This window comes from Macrobrachium nipponense, chromosome 43, assembly GCF_015104395.2.
Source record: "Macrobrachium nipponense isolate FS-2020 chromosome 43, ASM1510439v2, whole genome shotgun sequence".
NCBI lineage: Eukaryota > Metazoa > Arthropoda > Malacostraca > Decapoda > Palaemonidae > Macrobrachium > Macrobrachium nipponense.
The window spans coordinates 12441672-12461935 of NC_061104.1; the positions used below are offsets into that span (position 1 = coordinate 12441672).

General features: G+C 33.4%; 1 protein-coding gene across 1 annotated transcript in view; it reads left to right on the top strand.

Moving 5' to 3' along the window:
• LOC135213793 (uncharacterized) overlaps nt 1-20264 on the top strand; it is a 293734-nt gene that overhangs the window by 103978 nt on the left and 169492 nt on the right. The window contains exons 8-14 of the mRNA XM_064247921.1: nt 1998-2169; nt 2662-2771; nt 3768-3966; nt 4259-4386; nt 6632-6772; nt 16127-16261; nt 16658-16817. Of these exons, the coding sequence (XP_064103991.1) occupies nt 1998-2169; nt 2662-2771; nt 3768-3966; nt 4259-4386; nt 6632-6772; nt 16127-16261; nt 16658-16817 (1045 nt within the window). The remainder of the gene's footprint in view (nt 1-1997; nt 2170-2661; nt 2772-3767; nt 3967-4258; nt 4387-6631; nt 6773-16126; nt 16262-16657; nt 16818-20264) is intronic.

Here is a 20264-nt window from a genome sequence, read left to right on the forward strand (position 1 = left end):
TAATTTGATTATCTTTACATGTTAGGAAACTCGTAATAAAACACCATTTTTCTTTAATAGATCACATACGCAATCACTAGTACACTATTTGATATGCAATCACTATTATACTATTTGACATATGTGTGAAGATCACACATACAAATGTGAAGAAAAACAACAAATTTTACTTATTACTGCATCATTATCATGCCACGCAGAACCATTTTTCTTTAACAGGTCACATAAACAATTAATAAATACTTGAAAATGTGTGAAAATTACTTCAAATATAACATTTTGTTATTTACTGATATTTACTGAAAAATTAAAACTAAAAAAAAAAAGGTAAACAAACAAACCAGTCTCTACTCAAGAAGAAAAACATACGTACTTATTACTTGATCATTATCATGCCACTGAAACACTATTTTTCTTTAACAGATCACATACACAATGAATAAATACTTGAAAATTGTGTGAAAATCACTTCAGACATAATTAAAATTTTGATAACTACTGAAAAAAATAAACTTAAAAAAGGAAAAAAAGTAATTCTTTACTCATGAAGAAAAAACATTATTAACACTTTACTGATCGTTTGTCATGCCACTGTGGGTATTTATTTATATTCACAAAATTTAACATTCCTTAGTTGGGTTCAAACTTAGCAATTAACTCATTTGTTAGTGCTGCTTTTGAGGCAATTTCACTATAGCTGTGTATGAAATTGAGGAATTTTCTGCATTTTATTTAAAATATTAGTGAAAATAGTTTCTAAAATTGTACTAGAACCCTAAGTGTGAAAGAAATTATGCTAAGCTCCAATTCTTGGGTCAAATTATGCTAAAAAACATGAAATTATGCTAAAAAACATGAAATTATGCTACATTTGGTAGCACTGGATGACTCCAACTAGTGGCGGCCGGAAACAGTTTTGTTTACAAACATCATATGGTCGGGGGTCGGAAACTGGTTTTTTGGTTGAAAACAGATACAAAGTTTATTGGAAATTTAGTGGCGAAATCCGATTATGTCGAGTACTAATACGGTCGTGAACCGGGTCTCTACTGTACCTAGGGCTAGGACTAAAATCTTTGCTTTAACAAGAAAATAAGTGCATAAATTGCATAGGTGAATAGTTGCTAGTAAGCCATAGTATTTGAAGTGGTTAGTAAATAGTATAACTTAAATTATTTTATTTTTATGAAAATCCAAGTATTCCTTGAAAAAACATAAAATAAGTGGTTTCAAGATAGTTTCATTGTTGCTACTCATTGTAGACCTACGTTGCACTAGGTGGTTTTTGTGGGGCACCTCCACTAATGGTTGCATTACACCGGCTCCACTCACCTGTTGATATCGGTGGATGCATATTGTAGTTACATACTTATTTACAATTTGCAATGTTTTTTTAGCATTGAGGCATAAAAACAATCAAATAGGTTGCCAGTTCGTGAATTTTGAACAATTCTGTACAATCATTTCACATTACTTTAGAGCATAACTGTACCATTACATACTGACTTTGAATAAAGTTTTATGACAAATTAAATTAGCATTGATTTTTTTAAACTATAATAAATAAAAGCTAGAATCAACAACAGCAAAAAAGTATGTTAACTAACATATAAGTTTTGCATTTTTGATGTTAGATGTCATTTAGGAACAAAACACATGGATCTTTATGTGAATCTTGATATTAATTTTGCTGACTTGTCCACAAGATTAGGATGTTTTTGACTTAAAATTTTTTTCATGAAATTCATTACACAAAGGAATTCGAAATTCAGTATTTTAATGTATAATGAAACTTAAGTGTGGAAGTACAATTTCTTCTCGGTTGTAACAATTCTCATGGAAAGGGTTGTAACAATTCTCATGGAAAGAAAAAGCATTATGAAAAGAACTTCATGATTATCATTGTAATGTTTAATTTTTTTGGTTTTTATATTTTCTTCATGTATAAGTAGTAATGCTTTTTAAGTGATTATGTACTTGTTTCTTGAAATGTACAGGAAGGAACAAAGGTATATAGGTTTAGCTCGGACATGGAAACTTTAAAGTTAATACAAGAGTTACCAGACAAGGAGACTTTTGAAGTGACTTATTTCTACAATCAACATGATAATAGGAAATGGATTCTGACCTTGAGCATTGGGAGCAGCCCAAAGCTGTATGTATGGGAAAGTAAGTGATTGTACTTATATAATTTATAGGCTATTATTTTGGCACTTTTAACTTTATTTCATATAGTACATGTTATAAAATGTGTAGAATCCCAACCTGATAAAACATAGGGTTAGGCCATTTGACAAACATGAGATACTGTGGTTTTATAGGTGAGGATGCCATGTCCTATCTCCTTTTTTTCTTGTTACCTATGGTTACTATAAAACATATTTTTCTGTCTTTTAAGAGAATTTAGGATTCTGAATAATGTGGACGGTCATAGGGAAAGAAACCAAAGACAAATGTTTGAGTTCATGAGAAAAAATAAATAAATTGTGGCAGCTCGGTTAAGAGATTGATTCTGGTATACTTGGACTTTAAAGTTACCTTGTTTGTAATCACCAGTTTTTCCTGTTTTAAAATTATTTTATTGTACCAGTAAAAATCCCATAGACATATTGTGTAATTCTTGTGCTAATAGTACTTGATTGAATAAGGATTTTTTTTCAGGGGAACGCTTCTTCTTATGGCAGTCCTTGTCTTCAAAAACTGTGCTTCCAGAAGATTCTGTCAGCATGTTGAATGTTGATTCGGAAGTAATGATTTTCTTGTCTCAAAATGTAAGTAGTGTTCGAATAGTTACGTAAATTAGTATGTATTCTGTTATGGTTCCAAGAGTTTTTTCAGTCTTACACCTTACAAGCCATTCTACTCTCAATTTCCCTTGCAGCGCTGAATGACCTCATAGGTCCCTGCCTTATGTCACACTTTAGGATGGAACCCTTGATGTAACCCGGAGACTGCTTGTATTTTATTTCATTCCATGGCCAGTTGGTCGTAATAGTTTTGCTTAATTTAGATGTAGCTTTTACTTGTGAGACTACATCTGAATCATTTTTTCTTGAAAAGTTCAAACCAAGAATCACATTATTTCATTATTATGTTTTACCATCAACTAATTTTTTACAATCGTCAAAATTGTTTGGTCAACAAAATCCCCAACGCTGTAAGGGCTGGATTTCAGAAGCTGGCCTTTTGTAAAAGCTGTAGTTTTCATATAGTGTTAATTACATTAGAGTAGAGCAAATTAAATATTGTAGCTTATTAATTGATAATGACATTAGCTGCTATTGTGTTGTTCACAATTGCAGATATGAAAAATCTGTTACTCAGTCCATTTATCCAGTTCTTTAATTTTTTAAGAACTGTTAAGTTTTGGGGTAAAATTTCAACTCTATTATCAAAGCCAAAGCCATTCGTCTGATCTATTAGAGTTTGTATTTTGTCTTTGTGGGTGGTATGGTTGTTGATTGTGTAGACCAGTGTGGCAGGGTAAATCAAAGGCAGACATAAAAAACTGTGTTTATTTACCTCTCAGTCCCAACCTGACAAGTGTCTACATTGTTTCCAATCACTTCCCCTTTCCCGCTCACCACATAAACATAAACAAACCTCACAAACAAAAGACGAGCACGATGCGCAACGTTGAACACAAACATTCTCAACAAAGTTAACAATGGTTATTCTACACAATAATAAGTGTAGATTTCTTTTTCCTTTTTTGCTATTTGAATCAAAATATTGTTCCTGTTTTGATCATAGTTTTTCTTTGACAGGGGAATATTGGTGTTTTTTTGACTGACCACACTGGACAATACCAATTTACATTTAATGTGAACACCAACTGTTCATCAGTCTACAGTTTGGAGACTGCAAAGTCAGTTGATACAACCATTGTATCATACATATGTATTAATGAAAATGGAGCTTCAGAAGGTTACAAGGCAAATATACTCAAGTTAAAGCCACTTGTAGGTAAGCCATTAAGATTTCCGCTTGTATGTTGCTATACAATTTTTCTGGAATAATAAACATATTTAGTACTTATTTGAGGTTACGTTATTTCATTCATGATTAAATGTAGTAGTTTAGAGGCAAAGAATACCATTTCCATAGATAACATAAATAATGTGTAGACTTTTTCTCTACAAGAAGTAGGATTTTTAATGTTTAAAACTATTTTATATGAAATTTTATGAACTGTAGGTTGGAATGTTGCATTGCTAAAGTAATTTTAGTTTTTTTAATTTTTTTTTTTTTTTTGCAGGTAAAAGTGAAGACTATTCCCTTCAGAAATGCCTGGGTACACTAGCTAATAAAATTGAAGAGAGAAAGCAAAATGTTGAAACTGCAGAAGGGCTTTTACCTTTCATTATGACAGCTGATGGCCCTCAGGTAAAAACCTATTTGGCTTTTATATATTTTTTATAACTTTTAGGTGAAAATTTTTACCAAACAATGGAAAACATCTTTACACAATGTTTTAGCTACATTTCTTTTTGTCATGATTTTGTACAAATTCTCCACAAACAAGTGTGATTGTATAAGATTACATATAATTCTTATATAATGTTGAGATAAGCATGTGATACAACGTTGAGATAAGCATGAGGATTTTGTTAGGTTTTATAGATGCAAACAATGACATAAAAAGTTGTCTGGTAAGGATAAGTTATTCCTGATACCTTGGCTTGTTTTTTGTGTTAATATAAAGAATAATTCTGATTCAATCTATAATTATCGGGATTATTGTTCGAAAAAATGTGTAAAATCAGTATCTTCAAGATTTTAAAATGTTTAACAAAGATCACCATTATGAAAAATTATTTTGTATTGCCTTAGGAGAAATATAAACATCACTACAAAGGCTCAATGCCTGTGATGTCACTATTGGTGGAGTAATACTCTCTGGAAGTAGGTCATCAAGAATGTATTCCTATTGGAAAGAATCTCAGTCTTAAGGATAACTGGGGAACTATTAATATCACAATACCCTTTATTTTGATATAAAGTACTATCAAGGAAAGATTGGCCCTAAGAAAACAACAATGCTCATACCTCGAGCATGACTGAGAATTACAAGCACGTTTATGTTTCGTAAACAAGGAAGTTAGACTATCCTGATTTGCCCTTTTGATATCGTCAAATTATATGTCAGTGTTAAAGGGGCATTGTATAACAAGTAGTAACAAAATTGTCTAATATTATTGTCTTATAATAATAGTACTCTGGATAAAGCTAGTAACAAAGTGAGAGCTTGCTCATTCTGTCTAATTATGGTAATTACCGAATTACAATTGTTTTGTTTACAGTGTCGACAGCTGTGTCGCTAGTGATTCACTGGAATTACCTAGGGTTTTTACTATTATTACATTTGTTTTGCTTATGATGTAGATAGTTGTGACAGTAGTTAACTGTTGACGCAACTATTGACACTTCAGATGGTAGCCTATCAGTAAAAATCTCGGCAGGATTTAAGGTTTGCTTTTTATACTCGTTATACAAGATGACCCCTCATTTTGGGAAGATTTGTTTAAGGTTAAAAGGTTGCTTATATGCTGGCACATATGGTATTTAGCTTTACGTAAGACAGCACTCCAGTTGAACCATTGTTATTTTTTGCACTGAGGATGACATCATTGTATGCCAAATTGATGAACAGTGTCGACTAGGAAACTTGGGCTAATGCCAGAGCTGCTAGAAGTCATAGCTAATGCTACAGTATACTTGGAAGTTTTTAGAGGATTCATAATTTATGATTTCTGCTCTGTATATCATTTTGGGAATGAAGGGCAACAGAATCTGGGTTCTGGCTGGGATACAAAAACACTTACAGGACATAAAACCCCTTATTAGGGAGTGACATCTTGCACTACCAGAAATTGCAGAGGTACCTTAAAGGTGAACAGGAGGAAATTAAAAGGAAAACAGACATAAAACTTTTATTTCTATCTTCAATTAATTTACTCTCATGCCTTTTGCAAACTTTACCTTTTGTCTGTATAATGTGTTGTGGATTGACACTTTTTTCATACTAAGTCAGCCCAGAATTTTTGGTATTATTTGAAGAAATCTTTTGAAATAGTTGGTTATGGGACTCCAGGATGTCATGAGATATTGTTTAGAGATTGAACAAGTTTTAGATATGTATGGCTGGTTGTTGGACCAGATCTAAGGCTGATCGCAGAGGTGATGAAATTATCAACCTTTTAGACATTTACAGACCTAAGAGTAATATTTCATTTGAAGGATTTGTCTTGAGACTGGGTGATCAAGATGATGATAGCAAGAGGATAGAGAAAGAGTATTGGGAATGCCCTTACCCTTGTTGACCCACATCTGGCTGGATTGGTACTACTTGAAGGCTACTTTTGAGCAGTGGCCAAATAATGGAGTGCCACTGTACAATATCTTGGACTTATGTTTTAGAAAATGGCTTTTAGAAATTGGTAGAATGGTGCTATGACTGATGTTTGCAAGCACATAATTTTTAAACTTAGGTGGTAATTAAAAATTACCTCTTTCTGGTGGAAGAAGGCACTTATTTAAAGAAATTAAAGACTACGCTTTTAATCCTTACACCCACCTAAGCACTATATTTACCAAACTCACATTGATATGTATTCATATATTTTTTCAGGAGTGGTCAACTTCAGTTGATTTTCCTCATGGGTTACATGTGTCAGGGACAACTGAATTCAAAGATAAGTTGATTTTACAGGACCACGACAATGTTCATAAGGAGTTGTTGTTGCTCAGCTCAGCATTGGAGGATGCTGAGGTATGTTGTAAACACTTCTGTTCATGTTAAGATGCAGTTAGTTAATTAGTTATGTTTTTTTTTTTTTATCTATGGGTCCCCTGGTCTTCAGGATAAGATTACTATTATGCAAAAGTACTATATTACTGTACATACATTTTTTTTATAGTTATATAATTTTTATTGATATAATGCATTGATATAGTAGTGTGCTTTATATATTTTTAGTCCGTGTAAATGCATATATAGTATAAATGTTTCAATTAGTAGCACGCTCACACACACGCATGCGCACACTTTCTCTCTTTACTTTCGTGTTGAAAACGAGGCACCCTAGAGTGTTTGTTTTTCATTTTTATTATGTTTGAATTAAACCTCATAGTAAAAGATGAAAATTGAAGACTTTAAACGTAATAAAAATGATAGAATTCAGCCACATATGTATATGCCTAGGCTGAGACATGAAGCATAATTGGATAATCAAACATCACTACTGTAACAACAGCATTTTTTTCCTTTCATGTTTTTTCATATGAGTTATTTATACATTATACTTTATTATTTTTTATATAAAAATACTGTTAAATAAATGTGTGATCATTAAGATCATCAATAATAAAGTAGTAGGACAATTGAGACCATATGTTCACTAACACATTCTGTTTTCACCAAAAAATATTTTTCTAAATGCAAAAATATACATTATCAAAATAATTTAAATTCAACTTGTGAACTTTAATGATAAGTAAAACTACAAAATACATTTCATATAGATCACTGGAAGGGTTGTTCTTTATTGTTATATGATATACGTTGTCAACAGTTTGCAGTCTTGTTTTGTGATTAAAATGTCTATAGATAAAACAGAAGTAGAGGATTGTCATTGGCTAACAGATCAACATAGCAACCAGGCAGCCAATCAGGTTTTTTTTTTGTATTCTGTCTGTAAATGTGTGCGCGCTTTGAATACAATATATAGTTGCTAATAGTGTGTGAATTTTACTGATTATATGAAGAATAGGATGAATTTCTTCCTCCAGAATTGTAGAAGTATAAAAGATAAAAATGATGATAGAATTTAGGTGCAAAGAGAAACTGGCAATCTCTCTCTTTCTCTCATGTCATTTGCCACATAAGACACAAGTAACTCTGCTTTTGTCTTGGTGAAGTTGACCTTTGTCATATCTTTCCAAAAAACATCCAAGGCATCGTACTTTAGCGAAGTCAGGAAACAGATAGGTAAAACTGTTGGCTACTGTACTTCCAACTCTTCCAGACAATAGTGTCATAATGACTGTATGTATTGGTCGCAAGTTAAATCGGTTACAAGTTGAAGCTTTTTAGTTTTGTACAGTACGTAGTACAGAAGTGTATATGAAAAATAAAAATAAAGATGAAAAGTATATTTACATTTGGTAAATAAAAAGGAAGACAGTACAAGACGAGTGGAGGAACTGTAATTGTCCCAAGTTGTGGATGAAAAGATACATTTTAATTAAATTGGCTGACCCTCTTACGTGTCTCTTATCCAATATCCGGATTAGTGGGGTTCGGTTTAACGAAGGTTGACTGTGTCATGGAAAGAATCCCTGCACAAGTTTGGGAATATTTACTTTAAACTTCCCAAGGAAGACACAGAACATTTTTTTTTTTAGAAACTATTTTTTTATTCCATGCATATTTGCATATCCTCTTTCCATTGATGTTTTTTTTATTATTGTTTTTTTTTTTTTGCTGAGTTTAAAGTTTGCCGAGTCTTTGGGTATGTTAATTTTGTTAATGTGTATTCATCCTGGTCTGTAAGGGTTAAGTTGAATGTAATTACGTATCTTAATATTATCCCTTTCCCATTCAAGTAAATTTGGAATTGCATATTTCTTTAACCAGTTGAAGGCAGCCTATTGCTTTTAACATTAGTCTTTAGAAATAGCAGTCACCTTGTTATTGCTGGTTTTCTATGAAGTAGGTGTAGTTTTCTAATATAGAAAACAGTAGAAACTAAGTAATGATGAGTAATACTGGTACTCTGAGCTTATAAAAACACTGTGAATGTTATTATATCTTAAAAGTCAGGACATCCAAAGTAGTTGCTCATTATGCCTTACAGGTTTTGTGGCATTTAAATACAGTAGTACCTTGAGATACGAAATTAATCCGTTCCGAGGCGCCCTTCGTATCATGAGTTTTTCGTATCTTGGACCACATTTTACATGTAAAATGGCTAATCCGTTCCAAGCCCTCCAAAAACACCCCAGTAAATTTCATATAAAGCTAAATTGACCTTTAAACAATGAAATACTACAACAATTTGGACCATTCAATACCTAAATTGATAAAAAAATGCAAAATAACCTGTAAATAAAGTGTATTAGTGTACATGGTATACAAGAAATACTGTACGTAAAATGTGGAAGCTTACCTTTCGAGTGAGGCTATCTCCGAAAGTGGCGACAGAGGAGGACAAACGGCAGATACGTACACTTATCTTTACGAAACACATAAAAAAATGTCAGAAAAACAAACTAAACTTTACAAAACACATAAACAAAACTGTAACACTTAACTTTACAAAAAACTTAAAATAAATTTTATTTTGCCTTTTTTTGATTTTTACATTTCTTTTTACTTTTTTATTCTTTACGTAATTTCAATTTCTTCACCACCAAATGGATGCCAGTCCGTTTACGGAATTTTTCGAACCACCCATGAGAAGCCTTGAACTCTGGGGTTGCCGTTGATGTCCCCTCTCCGCCGTCGTCTTAGGCTTGGGCAATCAAATCACCGAAAGTAGCGCTGGCCTTCTGGCAGATTGCCGTCTCAGTTATCGTATTGCCATCGATTTCTTTGTCCTCAATCCATACAAGAAGCAGCCTTTCCATTTCATTATGCACATGGCTCCTCTTGTTGGACAAAATAGTCACGCCCTTGGAAGGTTTAGCTGCTTTGATGGCTTCCTTCTGCTTAAGGATGGTGCCTATCGTCGACGGATTTCGGCCGTATTCCTTAGCGATCACACTCAACCGCAAGCCAGCACTTTTTTTATTATCTCCATTTTTGTCTCCATAGAAAGCATTCTCTTCTTTCTGTGAACTTCAGCAACTTTCTTGGGACCCATGACTATACTGTACGTAATTAAGTTATGAAGTACGTATACTAATTAGGTTCTCACACAACACGATAAAGTAGCACAACGAAATCACTAACAAATTTACGTTGCTAAACGAAATAGTTGGACCGAACGAATGCCGCGTGCGTACGATAAAGATGTTGGTACGAAGAGGCCGAGATAGGTACGCCACCACGTACGTATAAGATGCATGATGGGAGGGATGCTGTCCAACAGGAGAGAAGGATCTCATGGCGGTGACTAGCATCAGGAACCAATGGGAGAGCAGGAGGATGGTGGCGAGTCTACTAGTACTAAGATGGCGGCGCACGGCGTGAGTTTCAAAATTGTTATCCGGGCGAATCTCGGACTTTCAGAAACCTTTCGTATCCTGAAAACTTTTCGTATGTAGAGCCGTTAAATTTTTCGCATTGGCTTTCGTATCTCGAGTTTTTCATAAGTTGAGCGTTTCGTATCTCGAGGTACCACTGTACGAATTTTATTTCCCATAGGCATTCACAAACTTAATTGGTTAGTACCATGTGTACATACTGTATTTTCTGGCATTGGAGGCAGCTGCATATTGTTTTTTTGGAATAACTCAAAAATTTACTTTGCATCTTAGAGGCTGAAAGTTACTTTTTTTAATTGTCTTATCTTAACTATTGAGGAAGGTTGGCATTGCTAGACAGTAATGAGAACTCCTGATTTTAACCTGCTAATCGTGAGTGTTAATGGTTCTAAGTTAAAATAATAAGTAAACAAATGTAACATACAGGCAAAGCATATAAATGTACGGAATCACAAATTCATTCCCATACAGGTAAATCTTACTTTGCCAAGACTCACAATCAGACTTTTTGGTATCAATGTTTTTGTATTACTTCCATAAATGGTAACCATATGCAAACTGTTTGAAGATAAATTTTTGTGTGTGGATTTTAATCCTTATTTAGTTTTTATTTTGTTCTGTTAGGATGCCATACTCGTGTGGTGTTTTTACAAAATGTAAGGGTTCAGTACAATGTTGTTTTTGCATTTTTAATAGTTTCCATTATGGTATTTAGTTTTCCATTATCTAAGATACAAATTAGTGCTGGAGCCTATATCAACTAGGCAGTGCCTGGTTATCATGTGGGGGGGGGCTGTTTCTGTTCTCAGCGGGGTGCTGTAAAGGGAAAACCGCCATTAACTGAAACTGTGATTTATGGCGATTACGGCGGCACGTTTTGGTGAATGGCACCTCTTGTTAGGTTATTGTCAGCCCCTTATGGCACCGATAACCATAAACTTGGCCCGGTATAGTGCCATAAATTGCTGATTTTATGGCGCTAGACAAGCCCTGTAAAACCGGATCGCCATTAACCGAATATGCTGTTAACCGGGGGTTGCCCTACTGTCTAAATCTTGAAATACTATACCAGCTGTAGCTTATCCATTTGCTTGTACTGAGACACTGTTGATCAAGAGTTTCTCTCGAAACATGCTGGGCAGTTTATACTGTGTCTGTTACTTGTTAATCTTTATAGTTTGTATGTACTTAAACTTTTAAGAAGGCCTTTTAAATATTAAAGAAATAAAAAGCAAAGTATTTTTAAATGAATGGAAAAAGGCTATAATATGCTTTAGCAGTGAAAGCAATGGTATTGCGTATTTAACCCTTAAACGCCGAATGGACGTATTTTACGTCGACATTTTTTGTCTCTCGGGTGCTGACTGGACGTATTTTACGTCTACATACAAAAGTTTTTTTTAAAAATTCGCAGAAAAATACTTTTAGGCCTACCAGCCGAAAACTCTTGAATCACGCGCCTTGGGGGATGCTGGGAGTTCACGGATCAAGGTGTTGTTTTGTTTACAATCGTTACGCAGGCGCGCAAGCGCGAATTTCTTTCTTGCCGCACTAAAAAGTATCTGTGACACATCTCGGAAATTATTTCGTCCCTTTGACATAATTTTTTTACCATTTTAAATTAGCCGTTACATGGAGTATTATATATGAAAATGTGCGCATTTTTATGTAGAACACAACAAAATAATACTCATGATTGTAGCTTTTATCAGTTTTGAGATATTTTCATATAAATAACGATAAGTGCCAAAATTTCAACCTTCGGTCAACTTTGACTCTACCGAAATGGTCGAAAAACGCAATTGTAAGCTACAACTCTTATATTTTAGTAATATTCAATCATTTACCTTAATTTTGCAACTAATTGGAAGTCTCTAGCACAATATTTCGATTTATGGTGAATTTATGAAAAAAATAACATTTTCTTTACGTCCGCACGGTAACTCTTCCGAAAAAATCATACGTGCGATTGTGGTAATGTTTGCACCATTTTAAATTAGCCGTTACATAAAGTTTTATATATGAAAATGTGTGCAATTTCATGTAGAATATAACAAAAAATAATTGAAGGTTGTAGCTTTTCTCATTTTTGAAATATTCGCATATAAATCACGATAAATAGAAAAAAAACCACGTTCGGTCAACTTTGACTCTACCGAAATGGTAAAAAAACGCAATTGTAAGCTAAAACTCTTACAGTCTAGTAATATTCAGTCATTTATCTTCATCTTGAAACAAATTCGAAGTCTCTAGCACAATATTTAAATTTATGGTGAATTTAAATAAAAAACTTTCCTTCCCTCCGCACGCGGATTCTCTGCCACAAATCTCCGAAATGTGTACGTCCCATTCTCGGAATATTTGCTCCGTTTTATATTAGGCATTTCATAGAGTTTTATATACGAAAATGTGCGCAATTTCATGTAAAATAAAACAAAAAATATTTGAAAGTTGTTGCTTTTCTTATTTCCGAAATAATTGCATATAAAAAAAATATATAGAAAATTCGACATTCGGTCAACTTTAACTCGTCAGATATGGTCGAAAACTGCATTTGTAAGCTAATATTCTTACAGTATAGTAATATTCAATCATTTGTCTTCATTCTGAAAGAAATTGGAAGTTTCTAGGACAATATTTAGATTTATGGTGATTTTTTGAAAAAAATATTTGTTTACATCCGCGCGTTACGAATTCATGCATTATTTTGTGATAATATTTTCTCTGTGTTGCTTTTATTGTTTTACAATGTGTTATATACCAAAATGATTGCAATTTAGTGTACATTGCAACAAAAAAAAAGTAACTTGTTACCTTTAACCGTTTTGCGCACAGCGCGATTTGAATACAATTATATATGAAATTTCGTTTTTGCGCTATCATATATCGCATTATGTATATATGATAATGATAATTTTTTTCATTTCAAATGGTTGCATACTAAACTTCAGGCAATGACAAAAAAAAGGAGCCAAAAATGAACTCTTAATCTTGAAAACTAAGCGCGCTGTGATTTTTTGAAAAAAATATTTTTTCCGCTTCCGCGCTCACTCTGAAACACCTCTGGCACACGGGAGACATTTTTTTTTACCGCTTTGGCGTTTAAGGGTTAATGATTTGATTTTTTTTTTTTTTTTTCCCTCATATTTGTTGGGGCTTATCTTTGATGTACTAGAGTGTCTTTGATGCTGGAAAATACAGTATTTGTCGAGTACTTGAGTCAATATTATGAAATGTATTTTTGTGAAAATGATGGATGTTATATTATTATTATGTAATTAAAAGGATGATTCGTGTATACTCTACATATTGAACAAGTCAAAAAGGTAGTTGAGTTACCAAAAACGATAACATTTATAGCAAGAGAAATAGTTTAAAAAAATTTTGCTTCCAGAAATAATGTTTGGAATAGAAGCCTCAGTTCTTATTGTATTAACCCTTTAACGCTGATTGGACGTATTAAACGTCGACTAAAATTGTCTGTCGTATGCCGATTGGATGTATGGTACGTTGACGAAAAAAGATTTTTAAAAAATTTGCGGAAAAATAGTTATAGGCCTACTAGGCAAAAACTTTTGAATCACACGCCTTGGGGGATCCTGGGAGCTCACGGATCAAGGCGTTGTTTTGTTTACAATCGTGACCCAGGCGCGCAAGCGCGAATTTCTTTCTTCTCGCACTAAAAAGCATCAGCGACACATCTCAGAAATTATTTTGTCACATTGACATAATTTTTGCACCATTTTATATTAGCCGTTACATGAAGTATTATATATGAAAATGTGTGCAATTTCATGTACAATACATCGAAAAACAACTCATGGTTGTAGCTTTAATCGGTTTTGAAATATTTTCGTATAAATAACGATAAGTGCCAAAATTTCAACCTTCGGTCAACTTTGAGTCTACCGAAATGATCGAAAAACACAATTGTAAGCTAAAACTCTTATATTCTAGTAATATTCAATCATTTGCCTTCATTTTGCAACAAATTGGAAGTCTCTAGCACAATATTTTGATTTATGGTGAATTTATGAAAAAAAACTTTTTCCTTATGTCCGCGTGGTAACTCTTCCGAAAAAATCAGAAATTTTTTCGTCCGATTGTCGTAATGTTTGCACCATTTTAAATTAGCCGTTACATGAAGTTTTACATATGGAAATGTGCGCAATTTCATGTACAATACAACTAAAAACAACCCATGGTTGTAGCTTTTATCAGTTTTGAAATATTTTCATATAAATAACGATAATTGCCAAAATATCAATCTTCGGTCAACTTTGACTCGACTGAAATGGTCAAAAAATGCAATTGTAAGCTAAAACTCTTACATTCTAGTAATATTCAATCATTTACTTTTATTTGACAACAAATTGGAAGTCTCTAGCACAATATTTCGATTTATGGTGAATTTATGAAAAAAAAAATTTTTCCTTACATCCGCGCGGTAACTCTTCCGAAAAAAATCAGAGATTTTTTCGTCCGATTGTCGTAATGGTTGCACCATTTTAAATTAGCCGTTACATAAAGTTTTATATATGAAAATGTGCGCAATTTCTTGTAGAATACAACTAAAAATAACCCATGGTTGTAGCTTTTATCAGTTTTGAAATATTTTCATATAATTAACGATATGGGCCAAAATTTCAACCTTCGGTCAACTTTGACTCGACCAAAATAGTAAAAAAAATGCAATTTTAAGCTAAAACTATTACATTCTAGTAATATTTAATCATTTACCTTTATTTTGCAACAAATTGGAAGTCTCTAGCACAATATTTTGATTTATGGTGAATTTATGAAATAAACTTTTTCCTTACGTCCGTGTGGTAACTCTTCCGAAAAAATTAGAAATTTTTTCGTCTGACTGTTGTAATGTTAGCACCATTTTAAATTAGCCGTGACATAAAGTTTTATATATGAATATGTGTGAAATTTCATGTAGAATACAACAAAAAACAACCCATGGTTTTAGCTTTTATCAGTTTTGAAATATTTTCACATAAATAACGATATAGAAAAAATTCGTCCTTCGGTCAACTTTAACTCGACCGAAATGGTCGAAAACTGCAATTGTAAGCTACAACACTTACAGTCTAGTAATATTCAATCAATTACCTTCATTTTGCAACAAACGGGAAGTCTCTAGCACAATATTTCGATTTATGGTGGATTTTTTAAAACGGCTTATTTTTACGTCAGCACGTTACAAATTCATGCATCGTTTTGTGATAATATTTTCTCTGTGTTGCCTTGATTGTTTTACAATTTGTTATATACCAAAATGATCGCAATTTAGTGTACAATACAACGAAAAAAATTAACTTGTTAACTTTAACCGTTTTGCTCACAGCGCGATTTGTATACAATTATATATGACATTTTTTTTGCGCTGTCATATATCCCAATATTTATATATGATAATGATATTTTTTTCATTTCTGATGGTTGCATACTAAACTTCAGGCAATGGCAAAAAAAGGAGCCAAAAATGAATTCTTAATCTTGAAAACTAAGCGCGTTGTGATTTTTTGAAAAAAAACATTTTTTCCGCTTCGGCGCTCACTCGCGAACGACGCCGGCATACAGGAGACGATTTTTAAAATACCGCTTCGGCGTTTAAGGGTTAAAACCTTAGTTAACAGATAGCTATTGTTTCTGTAGCCTTTTGACTGCCCAAAGTGAAATATTTTATATGCGTACTCTCTTATTTGGAATTTTTCCTTAGTTTTTTTATGTATTGTCCTAATGTTTAATTAATTAATATTAAAAAAGCACTGGGGTGTGAGTTTTGTTGTATTTTACATGAGTTTTGCTTGGTTTCTGTATATGTTCATATATGGTGATTTCTTGTATATGGTCATAGATGTTCATGACATATGTACTCTATATACATAATGTAATATTTTTCCAACAGGTGTTGGTAAAGGATATTCCTGAAAATAACCGTAATATTTTGTTTTATAATGGTGATCAAACTATTACTGGATTTATGAGTGTGCCGTCTGTAACAGTAGATTTTGCTAACCTCGGGATTGTGCAGTTCAAAGAGGTGAGTTCTTACTGCATTGTATGATAGTTTTCACTATATAGTATGCATGCCTGGGGTTGAAGTTTTTTTTTTTTTTTATAAAAAAAACATGCTACTAATAAAAGATGATAGAGCTGTTAGCTAATCTTTAATATAGTCTCAGTTGCCATTGTTTTATTGTTGGAAGCATATTAGCAAAGGTCCCCAAATAAGTAATATTGCCTATTTATGCATTGGAAAAAAATTTATACTCTAACTGTGAGTGAAGTAAAAGGTTCTATTACATATTTCTGTGTAACTGTCATCAGATTAAATGCTGTGTAGAATTTGAAACCATGATGATAATCTTTGATTTTGGTTTTTAACCGATTTTCATTAGCAAAGTTTTAAATTTAATGTTTTTTTGTTGTTTTGCAGATGAAAGGTGTGAATATATTAGACTTTCCCAAGAAATTTCTTATGAATGATGTTTATCAGAGCATTGGTAATGATTTAAACATTACAGAATTGACTGTCCAAAATTTTATTGCCCAAGGTGGAACATCAAATTTGAAAATAAACAACATTTTTATGGAAGGTTAGTGTTGTTTTTCAAGATTATATGCATGCTTCCTCATGCAAGACACTTTTTTATAGGAAATGCAATGAAGCTTTAATTTGTCTTTCATGATCGTTTTATAACACAAGTAATATGCAGTTTTTTTAAAGTATGTATAGCTAACTCAGAAGTCAGCCAGCATTGCATTTGATTCCTTTTTTTTAATTTACATAATCTCCTATGAAGAATTTGCTTCAGCCTCAGGCTCAATTTCTAGCCACTCTTTTAGTCTGTTCTGACACATGTAATAGATCCCGAACCTGCTACAGTTGTTGGTGGACTTTCCAAGATCTGTCCTCCAAGCCGTGTCTTCTCAGACAACCTAGGTTCAGAGGAACCACCAAGGATGGTACGATCTTGCCCAGACAGGCGCTGGACTGTCCAGAGGATTGTCCTGCGAAAAGTCTTCAGGACGTGTTCAGAGGCGGTTACAAGATTCAGAAATTGCCTTCATCCGTCTACAAGACTTATTGATCATCTTCCAAAAGCAGGTGTCTTGGACTCTCTCTTATTTTAGGACATTGCTGAACCTACTGTGGAATGCCTCTTTGTTTCTGAGAAGATCTAGTATCTCTCGTTTTCCAAGCCGTGTCTTCTCAGACAACCTAACTTCAGAGGAACCACCATGGATGGTCTGATCTTGTCCAGACAGGCTCTGAACTGTCTGGAGGATTGTCTTGCGAAAAGTCTTCAGGACGTGTTTAAAGGCTAATACAAGATTCAGAAGTCACCTTCATCCTTCTACAAGACTTATTGATCATCTTCCAAAAGCAGGTGTCTTGGACTCTTTATGTCTCTTGTTTTAGGACATTGCCTCTTTGTTTCTGAGAAGATCTAGGATCTCTTGTTTTCCTTGAAGAGGTACCAATCTATGTTTATCTCTGGTTAAGCACAGAGACCTGGATCTCATCTTCTCAATGACCTCTCAAGTCCTTTTACATACCCAGCTAGAAAACAAGAGATACGGTATCCTGATTTTACTTTTTGTCGAAGAACGAGGATCCATCTATGACCTGGATCCGTGTTTTCTCCCTTGGGGCTTAACGGACATCTTTGGCTTCCAGGAGCTCCGTCCAGCTCTGGAATCTCTAACTTGAGTGGCAACCAGTTGTAGTCAGTTTTATACTGCAGGCTCTTTTAACGGATGAAGAATGACAAGCACTGTTTTTAGTGCTAGTAACTTTTCTTTATCATATTCATAACATGACTTAATATTTCGGAGTAGAATACGTGTATTTATCCCACCACCTCTCAGTGTGGGATTCAGCTATGTAAATACTTGGTAAGTTACTTATGTAAAAATGACATTTTTATGATAAAATAGTTTTATATATACTTACCAAATAATTACAGAATCAGAGCCCACCCTTCGCAAAATATATTGAAGTGCTACTCGTGAAATTTTGAATCTGATATGCCATTTGAATGGAAACTATACCCATGTAATTACTTTGTAAGTAGTACTATATATAAAACTTTATTATAAAAGTAATTTTTTTTCTGCAGATTTTGAATGTTTAGTTAGAACTGCATTGCTGATTTCTGTAATGTCCTGAATGAAGAACACAATTTTATCCCAAAATTAATGGATGCATTTGATGTGGCATATTAATACAAAGAAGAACTTTTTGAATTTCACAAGTCTCTAAATGTCTCAAAGGAGGATTGGCAATTCCCCACCTCTGAACATTAAATACTGTTGTAAGAACATTCTAGTCAAGCTGGTAATGATCTTTAGATGGAAGTATGTAAACATTTACCCATCATAGACCCTTCAATACTTAAAATATAAATGGGGTGGCATTCACCAAAGGTTTTTTAAGTCTTCTAAGACCAGAATGCCTACTCAGTCATGTAATCAGCGTCTTTAACATCTTAACCTTCTCTTCTAAAATTTTGCTTAAATTCTTTATTTGGATGCTTGCTGATAAGATATTTATAAGGAGGGCTAGCCACACTGGATTAAAGTGTGAAAATCAATAGAGCATGATCTTTTTGGTTAGTGTTCTGCTGATAAGGGAAGGTGGGGATTCCCAAATTCAAAGAAGATTTAATGTTCTAGAAATTTTGAAAGCCAAGATAAGTATACTGCTGTCTTGTCATAAGTTAAGGAAATAATATGGTGAAAGGTATTTTGAAAAGTACCATATATTTCCACATATAAGACGACCTTTAAATCCTAAAATTCCCCCCCTTAAAATTGGGGTCGTCTTATACTGCAATACTAAAGATCAAACCGTGAATTCTAAGATGCGTATCTGCAGGCTGGCCTCGACCTCGGTGCTATAGCCTAACCACCAACACACACACAAATTCACTTTATGAAATAAAATCATAATAAATGTAATAAAAACCATTTTACCATATATATTATTGGCATATCTTCATAACAAATTGCCTATTTGAGGAATAATTCAAAATAAATGAAATAAACATTTATCCATGCAATCCCAGCTGAGAAAATGTAAACATCGATTTACAGTTGCGCTGACAGCAACCTTTATCTTTCGGGAACCTTTAAGAAATTTCATTAGTAGTGTAATTACAGTAGTAATAACATTTATGATAACACTTATTTTTCATTAAAGGTTTCTCATATATATCACAAGATTGATCACATGTACCACAATCTTAGGGATTCCAGTCTGGTTCTGGCGAGTCGACTTCTTTGTCGATATACAAATCATCTTTGGTACCGTTCATGGCATTTTAAAAATGATGTTATGACTATATTTTCACATTCCCTTGTGCTTTTATGATAAATGCAGTGAACATCAAGTGTGGCAGCAGGCAAATCTGTTTGTAATTTAAAATTGTAACTGTTTCGAACAATTCAGGTATATGAAGATATGACTGTACAATCAAGACCAACGAGATAGATGGTCTTGGTACAATTATCGGTAGTATTATCGGTTGTTTGAGAATGGCGATGAAACATAAACAAAACTATGGTTTTCCTTTACCGCATCCTTCTGTATGAAAAATATATAGACTCAGCTTGGTCAAACCCAACTTTGTTCATTTACAAAAGGGATGTATGTATCTCTTAATTAAGTTCCATTCAGCAACTAAAGACAGTGATGATATTGGTAAAACCCGATCAGCTGTGACTGTAAACAAACCTAGCATGCAAGTGGCGCATCATCATTTTTTCTTATAATGTAATACTATAATACATGTAATGTGATTACAGTTAGACATGTTATGTTTAAATTATCATTATTCTCAATACAACTTTTATTTGAATTTTGCAAGTGGATATCTATCAGTGTAACAACCTGACCGTGGCAATTTTCTCTCTCTCTCTCTCTCTCTCTCTCTCTCTCTCTCTCTCTCTCTCTCTCTCTCTCTCTCTCTCTCTCTCTCTCTCATATCGATTGTAATACTAATGATACTCCTCCATCCTCCACTTTAAAATTCTGGTTT